Source organism: Lolium rigidum, chromosome 1 (assembly GCF_022539505.1).
Source record: "Lolium rigidum isolate FL_2022 chromosome 1, APGP_CSIRO_Lrig_0.1, whole genome shotgun sequence".
Classification (NCBI taxonomy): domain Eukaryota; kingdom Viridiplantae; phylum Streptophyta; class Magnoliopsida; order Poales; family Poaceae; genus Lolium; species Lolium rigidum.
In genome coordinates, this window is record NC_061508.1 from 268645298 (window position 1) to 268654420 (window position 9123).

The window sequence follows — 9123 nt, forward strand, 5'->3', positions numbered from 1 at the left end:
TAACGGACAACCTTAATTGAATTTGCACCAGATCATGTGGATGATTCTGAGGTGGAGAATTATCTTCAAGGAACAAATGTTGATCCTCGTCGACCGCTTCTGCCAGCACGTGCCGATGGAACTATCGAAGGTCTTTGAGATTCAAGGTGCCTTACGGGTGCGCTACCTCATCCTGAATCATGCACATCCTCTCCCGTTATGATAAAGACGGCGATGCAGGACCTGGTCTACTCCCACTTCAACGCGGGAGACCATGACCTTCATCTCGCCACTCTAAAGTGTTTGGAGTTCCATGTCTATATATGCTTTGTTCATCAGTTTGGGAGGTGGCGTTTTGGTTCATAAGGTCAAATTATTTGTTTTTTCTCTTGGTTTGGAAAACTTAACCTGTTATCGGGTACACCATAGTAACATACAAAACAATCCCGATATAGTGCATGCTGCTTTTTCAAAAAACAAGGCAAAAGCTTTGCCTACTTCATTGATCAAGAACGAGGAGTTCAAGTTAGAAACAAAGCTCAAATGCTTTGCCCCTATCGCTCAAAGAGTGACATCCCGTTTAATATTCTACAAACAAAACTACAGAAGGTACCAGCGAGAAATTCCTAAAAGCTCGTGCATTGGGATCATTCCGGCGAGCAACATCAAGGAGGAGATTACCCGCAAAAAAAAACATCAAGGAGGAGAGCCCTTTGTACCATCGTGTTTGCACCCCGGTGGTGGAGTACCAACATTCTTCGCTCGTGACACGTGCATTGATGTGGATTTATGGTTGTACACCATTATTACCCTAAAGCCAAACTGCTATATCATCAATTTGGTCAAATGCATTACGTCGCGTGTGAATACTCAAGACCACCATTACTCTAGATTGAGAGCAAGTTTAATAGTATAGCCAGCTGCTGACTATAAGCCATGTGCCATGTCATTTGTAGCTAACATAGAGCCAACATGTATAATAGTGAGTTATAATCATGTACTACTTTATCAATGGATGGCCCACATTTCACTCTCATAAAGTGCCTCAGGAAGCACGTCTGTAGAGCTGGCTCTTGCATGAGAGCCCACTCCTCTTCTCTCTCCTCCTCTCTCTCCTCCAACTAAGCATGAATATATTATTTTAACCCTTATAGCCAGCTGACTAGGACTTATTATACTTGCTCTGATAATCACGATATGGGATACAGATCTCCCAAGCGTCCAATAAAATCAGGGATACAATGTGGGATGCGTAAGAAAACTATGTCAGGTCATTTCGAGAGAATAAAACACCACTATATATGTATTTTGGCTGGCTACAATCGAAGTAAAAGACCAACCTACCCCAGTGCCATGAAGCTCAGGCAACCCACTAACTGACCAACCGAACTTTGCCCCAGATACATCAACCACCACGTGTGAGTTGTCTCAGTCTCACCAATGATAGAAACGAAATCAGCTGGCCATATCGCTTCAAATCCAAACACAAGATCGGCAGCAAACCGGAGATATCGAAGTAGATCTCGCTTTCTAGACGGAAAACCTGGAGGAGAAAGGAACAGGGCAAAGTCTGACGGGGAATTCAGGCAACAGCTGTGGTTCTGCCCGAATCGGACAGACACGCCTATTGCCACTACGCCCCTGCTGCCGGTGTCTGAAAAGCAGACACAAAATGAACGTCCGAACGAATCTCAAGCGCAACGGAGCGATGGATGGGCGAAGAGGTGGTACGCCGTGTGACCCAGAGGAAGATCTTGTTGTGTACTGCATACATTATTTGCTACTAGTACCTCGTTGCTGTTCTAGGATTCTGGGTGAGAGCTCGGTGGAGCACTTTGAGCCATAAAATGAAGCTCCCTACATTTTTGATTTATAGTGAATTTCGCATCTTTTCTTTAATTACTTTCTAGTAATGCACTTGTGACACAAGTTATCCTGTCGAATTAACATCTCCGTAGATTACCTCTTTTAAAAGCTTTGGACCCATTTTTTTCTGATACGTGTACATTGAGCAAGGTGTGAAGTGATCGTCGGGTCCAAAAGAAAAAAAAAAGCAAGACGACAACAAGGAATGAAACATATAGATAACACAAGTCTAGACATGAACGGCGATAACCATCCGATCTTTACGCAATTTTTCGTGCCACGTCGATGCAACATGCCGGTAATATCTAAAGGTAGTAAGCAATATGCTAAACTGAGGCCGGTAACATCATGCAAATGCATAAACTCGCAGGGTGAAAGGTGAAATTCACCCTAAATTTAAAGTGCGATGGTAAAAAAAATGGCAACTTTTACGGTACCTTTTACCACTGCTAGAGAGTAGAGAGGTATGATTTGAGGAAGGGTCAGGATTAACTGATTTAAATTAGACCCAGCAGCCCAGTAAAGCGTTGATAATAAAAAGGTTAGCAGTATTTGGCCTGGCCCAACAATTGGATAATAGAGTTTGCCAGAGCTAAGCAACCCCGTCTCTGGGTCGAGGGCGGCGGCCGCCGGAACTAACGCGCCGTGTGCGTCGAAGGCGACCGCCGCCGCCACCATCGGATCACCCCGATCCTACATCGCCGGCGAGCGACGCCGCCCCCAGGTCGGCCCTGTCCTCTATTGCGGGCTACCGCAGCCGCCAGCAGATCGGGCTAGTCCTGCATCGCCGGCGAGCTACGCCGCCACCATGTCGGCAACGCCACTACATCGAGGCCGCCACCAGTTCTACGCCGCCGCAACATCCAGAGACGCCGCCAGGTACGTCCACCCGAAGCATCCTAGGTTTTTGGCAGCTTGCTCCACAAAATGCGCCGCTGGGCTGCTCTCGTCGTGAACTCCGGCGAGCACCAGCTTGGAATACCACAAGCATCACTCTGGACCCCCATGAGCACAAGGTTGATGCAAAAATCGAGCGTATGGTCACGGCTGCAAGTTCAATGCTGAACTGCTACCGTCCTTGTACTGAACTGTTGCCTGATTGGAGTTCACTATATTTGGATGAAAAGTTCATGTCTACATTGATTTTTCGTTGCAGTTGCAGCTTAGTTTTTTTGTAATTTTATTCGTCCAGTGCAATTAGTGATGAAGTACTAAGGGCGCTCGAAGTGAACCATTCTGTTCACACATAGTGGCACTGATATAAATAAGTAGCACAATCTGGAGTGGAAACAAGGCTGATTGCACATAGGGAAGGAAAATCTTCATTCATTCTTTGACCGTTTTACTACAGTTGTACTTATACAGCAGGTGTTAAAATCAAATAGTTTACTGAGGTTCTGGAGCACTGGACACAGCACAAAAGCGACATGAAACACTGACCACTTGAACATTTTCAAGTTGGAAATAAAGTGACTAAACTATGCAACACAAATTATAGTGAGTGTGGTTCACAGCATCCATTTAATTCATATACTCCCTCCGACCAAACGATGGCGATAACGTGCCATTGCTCAGCTGTTCCTGAACAATTTGAGATGCAAGAGTAGATAGGTTTCTGAAACACAAAATTTTCAGAGACCTTGGCACGGTCACTGGTGGGTTTGGTTTGGTATTGCTGTCCAAGGGGTTTCCTGAAGCTTAGCATAGACAAAGGTTGTCCAAGAGCATTCCTGAAGCTCAGCATATACAAGGCTGTCCAAGGGCTTTCCTGAAGTTCAGCATAGACAGGGTAGCCTAGAGGTGTTCTGTTGCTGCCAGTATATGTGAATCCACATATATACTCTGTTGCATATTCTATCTATGATGATGCATACTAGTAGTATATAGCCTGGGCACATGCATGGACTAAATTTTTTATTGATTTGGAATGCTCACACACAACCACACCCTTAATTGCACGTTGCTATTCTTCATGTATGGAGTAACCACGCATGCTATTTTCAGAACAAATGCACGCGGTGTAGAAATCAAAGAAATCAAACCATGTATAGTATTTAAACTTGATGGAAAATGAAACTAGACTTGTTCATCAAATTTATGCGCTGCTGAATTATTGTGCGCATACTCATTTGATGAAGTTGTCAAAATTGAAGCTTTAGCCTTGTGGTATCTTGATGCCATGAATTGCACCTGAATATGATACTGTTGTTTTTGTAGATGATGTCATGCCTTCAGATGTTATCTTGATGCCATGAATTTTCATGCTTGGTGAATTTATGAGAGTGAAACAACAAATCCATTTTACTGATTGTTGTTTATCCACAACGCCATCTTTATCTGTAAGACATGAGTTTATTTGACTAGTAAGATGAATCTTATTTTTACAATTGTGATTTTCAGACATGGATGGTCAAGGCGCTAGCGAGGAGTGTGAAGAGTATCACCTCATGTTTAGTAAGACCTTCAGAAGTGAGGATGAAGGATATGAGTTCTATAACGATTATGCAAAGGTCAAAGGGTTCAGTATTAGGAAGGAGGAGGTGAAATATTTGCCAGGCACACACCTGGTTCAGATGGACGATGCAAGCTAAAGATGGTTTCCAACCTGAGGGAAATAACAGTAGACACGTTTGGTCTGAACAGATATGGATAATGTCGAGTCGCTGCTTAACCCTGACAAAGCCTATGCGACCCCACAAGTTCTTACTAATAGAAATCATCATCTTTCCGCTCAAGTTGGTGGGACTAGAAGGAATAGTACTCAGCTTGGTACCATCTCTACTCAGAGGGTTTTGCTGACTCGTGGAAGGACCCGAAGGAACCGGTAACTAACTGGTGTATAAGGGAGACAGATATCTGACCTATTTGTAACCGGTGGTCTAGGTGTCCGTCGGTTGAGTTCTTGTATCTGAGTATGACTAGTTTGTTTCCTAGTACCTTTGCGGTGCTGTGGTTTCTCATTGTTTTGTGACCCTGGTTGATGTAAATGCCAGTTTTACTTTTACCTAATGAAGAGCTCCGTTTGATTATTACAGTTCCAGAAGCCCAGTGCTTAGATGATGTTTGGATCTTTACCATTCTGCTTCTGATGTGGATCTGCATGTCCTCACTTGCCAATAGTACTTGAAGTTCCAGTAGCGCGATGCTTAGTTCCAGCTCCTAAAACTACTTTCTCCAATCACCATGCATTGTTTCTAGAGAAATGCTAGCAGAAATCTTGTATCTGTTTTTTTTTTTTTGGAATTTAACAGTGCAGATCGGTACTGTCTTGTGCTTTCTAGCAATCAGTGTACGAGAAAGAAATAAAAACGCTCATATCTCTTAGCTCTCCCATTTTTTCTTGAATACCATACTATATTTTCCTGTTTTGGTATGGTACAAAATCTTGAAACTCAAAGATGTCATTTATCTACTTGAGAGAAGCCTTCTCCGAGCAGAAAAAGTAATGCCGATAAAATTCCGGTTGGTAAAAAACTCCATACTTTTGCAGTTGATCATAACTTTGCATCAGTTTGGTTTAGAACTTCGCATTAGTTTGGTGATCTTACGCTCGGTTAAAACCAGAATGATAAATTGAACAATTAAAAAAGCAGGATAAAGAGTATTCTGAATCAAGCAACATAACTAACTTAGCTGCCAGATTGCATTCAGTTACCACTGAAGAAGCTAAGTTGGCCATGGCTGCACATAAATTTATCTAAACGGCATGTAGACTAATTATTCCGCACATCGACTATGGTTGGTATAGCGCTTCATGAAACGTCATACTTCAGTAGTAAGGCCTCTAGCGGGTTGGCTGACGGAATCTGGGAACTCTCCTGAAAGGGCACAAAGAAGATGAGAGTTACAAAGGAACATACAATTGGACATGTACATTGTACAAAGGCTGCAAAACTCACCCATAACCACCGTAAGGTGGAAAATATGGTAACCCATATGATCAATAAGGGTATCCATGGTATGGATTAAATGCTCCGCGTGGTGGATGCTGCTTCATCCGAGGGACATTGGTACTCTTTGCTGAAACCTGTTGAGCAGAGTGAAGGTTGAGTTAATTCAAGAGCAAGACATTGTTCAAAAGAGGTACTGGAACTTGAGGCTCAATGAAAGTCTGCTGAATAATTCTAAGCTTGATCTGACGACCATGCAGTTCAGATTCATTCATATTAAGAGCCTCTTGAACTGCAAGATGGTGCGCCCTATGATTGTCAATACCGGTGCAGCATATTATGTTGGGTGTTAAATAGAAGAGGCGTAAGGGAGGTTGGGCGGTGAACTGCACCTCCTGGTTGTAGCCTACTTTCAGAAATAGCTCTTTCCGCTCATCCATTTCACATTAAGTCATGCCCCTTCCTAGATGCAGGTTATAACTTAAAGAAGAATGAACAAATGAAAGGTTTGAGTCTCACATGCAATGTACAAGCAAAAAAGGTAAGATCATTTAGCTGGTAGTTGGACTATACATTTTTATTGCAGATTATACCAGACAGATTTATTTTTCTTTGGGCGTGTATTCTTCATTCAGGATTTTGGGATTTTGGTATTTCCCACTTTGCACACAATATAACTGCCATTTTTCTCATTTGGGTTTATTTCAGCCTTTTTGTTAGCTTTGTTGAACCAAAATGCATCAAAACAAATACTTAGCTACTTGAAACATGTTGTATCTTATTGTGAGACTGATTATTTGCTCCATTTATGCATCTTGCTGTGAGACTATTTCTTTTACAGCTGTATTGTGAAACTGATTATTTCCTTCATGTTTTGACTATCTCTGGATGGACATTTAGATTCTGTCATGTCACCAAGAGAACGATATTATGTTCATATGAAAGTGATTACCTGTCTATAGTACGTGGGTTTACGTGTAAGATTTGAAGTTATAAGAGCATATCATAGTTGTTCATCATCATAACTTATTGTTTGTTTTGATATAAGATGATACATGAAACTTGTATAATAAAGAAGGTGCAAATCATCTTTGTTCAAGTGCCACCAGAAGGCATGAGATTCACAAAGACATTGATGGTTAATTTGATATATTTTTACTAATGGGCATATAATTTGCTTTTGCAGAATTTATATTAGTGACGCGCGCATTGCGCGTGCAAGATTACTAGTACTTGCATAATATGCAATCTGAATTCATTCCTCAAAAACCTAATCAACTGTTTTGGGAGCAAAGTGTGAGTCTAACTTGCTGCCTAATCCTATGTTGTCCTTGATCTCAAATTGTCAAGTAACCCAACAGATAGAACCTATAGGAAACTTTGGGAGGCCTGGAACTCTAGAACTAGTGCAATTAGGCCATTCGGATCCACATTGACAAGCTGTTGATGTGTATGCTTTATGTGCTAATGGAAAACTGGCACCACAAAGTCACTTACATGGAGCAGCACGCAGACAAGAACATGGACGCGCCGGCGACCACCCAAACACGCGCCGGGACGATAGCCACCGCCAAGACGACATGAGCGGCGCGCCGCGATGATAGCCAGGCAGCGTTCACGGAACTGCCTGGTGGGCTTGGCCTTGGCGAGCGAAGAGGACGACGTCATCGATCTTGGATCCACATGGGGCCAACGCCGCCGCCGGAACAGTAATTGGACGGGGACAGCGGACGGTGGACGGGGGTCGATGGGCGCACGGGTGATGCAGGCCGTGCGGGAGGGCGTCGCTAGCGCTAGGTTCGTCAAGGACATGGCGCATCAGCAGTCGGCCTCGTCCATGGCGAGGACTACCAGGACGCCGACAGTTGGCGCAGACGATGGAGTCGGGGTGGGGACGAGGAGGCAGAGATCCTCCATGGCGATGGTGAGGAAGCTGGCCGAGGAGTCGCTGCACACCGTCGTCTTCCTCTCCATCTGGGGCGGTGGCGCCGGAGTTGGGGAATGGAGAGAACGGCGGCGGAACGTCTCGCAACAAAGTCACGGAAGAACGAGCAATCTCCACCCTGTGTTCGGCAGAACATGGGGACTGGACCAGTCTACTGGGCTAGGTCCGTCTATTGGGCCAGGCCCATCTTCTTCTTTTTTATGTATATGCGAAAATTTGCTCAGGTATGTAACATACCTCTCAACTTTTGGACTGTGGTATGAAAGTATTTGAGCCATCGGATGCACGAAAATTAATGGCTATTATTCATTTGAGGGTACCACAAAAGAACCCAAAAAAAATTCGACGATCCATCAGTTCCATCTCTTGAATGTGGTTGTTAGTATAACTCTTGTAAGACGCTAATAGAAACTCTTGTAAAAGCATCACCAGTCACATGACATAACATTCTAGCATTTAGGACCAAATGAGGGGTACCTTTAGGATTTCATAAGATCCTTAAATGATGACAAGCTAAACGAACATACATATTTTTCTTTCGAGTCAGGGAAATTTCAATGGTTAGTTGAACAGAAACTATGGTTGCCGATATTCCGATAGCGACTTGACCAGCTAGCTAACGTCGGCTAGACAAAATCTTGGTTTCCTTTGTTGTACCCAAGAATAAGCAATGCCAATTACGAGGCTACGATCGATGTTGGAGGAGAAGGCAAAGCTGAACTGAAACGTGACTACGTGAGACGTTGGTTCTTCTTTTCCGCAGCACCTATCGTCTCTAGACGGCGCTGCACTTATCCGTCCGTCCATTCATCCGTCACCAGCAGGATATGAGATGCGACGCACGGCGATGGGGACTGAGAGTGAGATCCATCCCTGAAGACACTGACGAGGCTACGCTTAGCAGTAGCACGGTGGGCGAGCTGTCTGCTTCCATATGCAAGTGTGCAACCACGAACGCTTCCATGTGCAAGTGTGCATAATCAATGATTATTTTGGCAACAATCCAAAATATGGTGAATATGTTTTCTTCACAATCCAACTGCAAAGTATATTAGAACCAAGTGTTCTCGGTATTCTTATCCTGAAAATACTTCAACATATTTCCTTCTTGACCATATGCCTACTCCCCCTAACGACTCCTCTGCAAATGGTTTTTATGATCACAATAAGTGTAGGAAAGATTAATTGTCCCACCAAATTGGCGACTAGCCAACTCATGTGCGGACTTTGAATCATCTGCTACTTCAATTTCAAAGGCTTGTGCATTTCTAAAATCTTGCGATGTGATACCATCAAATGAAAGGTTTGTGGACAATAAAGGTTGTGATTGGGTGCAAGAACCAATTAGGTCACATCGTTATCTCCTACCGCTCGGTCAAGTGAAAGACACATATGAGCATCACAACCTGTTCATGTTTTAGTCCAAGGATTATTTTGTTAGGG

The 9123-nt window shown here is 43.6% G+C and overlaps 1 protein-coding gene and 1 long non-coding RNA gene across 2 annotated transcripts; one reads left to right on the forward strand and one right to left on the reverse strand.

Moving 5' to 3' along the window:
* Nucleotides 1-34: 34 nt before the first annotated feature.
* LOC124658660 lies at nt 35-4874 on the forward strand. The gene is made up of 3 exons (XM_047196813.1): nt 35-146; nt 2464-2724; nt 4246-4874. The coding sequence occupies exons 1-3, from the start codon at nt 35-37 to the stop codon at nt 4434-4436; spliced, it is 564 nt and encodes a 187-aa protein (XP_047052769.1). The 3' UTR covers nt 4437-4874.
* A 1104-nt stretch (nt 4875-5978) lies between these two features.
* On the reverse strand, nt 5979-7338 carry LOC124683680. Its single transcript, XR_006996788.1, has 3 exons — nt 7233-7338; nt 6128-6215; nt 5979-6044 (listed from the first exon to the last, which is right to left on the reverse strand). It is a non-coding gene; the product is annotated as an uncharacterized LOC124683680 (long non-coding RNA).
* Between the last annotated feature and the right edge of the window lie 1785 nt (nt 7339-9123).

What these genes read in the sequence shown, in the direction of transcription:
- LOC124658660 (XM_047196813.1), top strand. Translation starts at nt 35, where the DNA reads ATGTGGATGATTCTGAGGTGGAGAATTATCTTCAAGGAACAAATGTTG. An exon ending in GAAGGTCTTTGAGATTCAAG is followed by an intron (nt 147 to 2,463) that starts GTGCCTTACGGG and finishes CTCTGGGTCGAG; the next exon opens with GGCGGCGGCCGCCGGAACTA. An exon ending in ACATCCAGAGACGCCGCCAG is followed by an intron (nt 2,725 to 4,245) that starts GTACGTCCACCC and finishes TGTGATTTTCAG; the next exon opens with ACATGGATGGTCAAGGCGCT.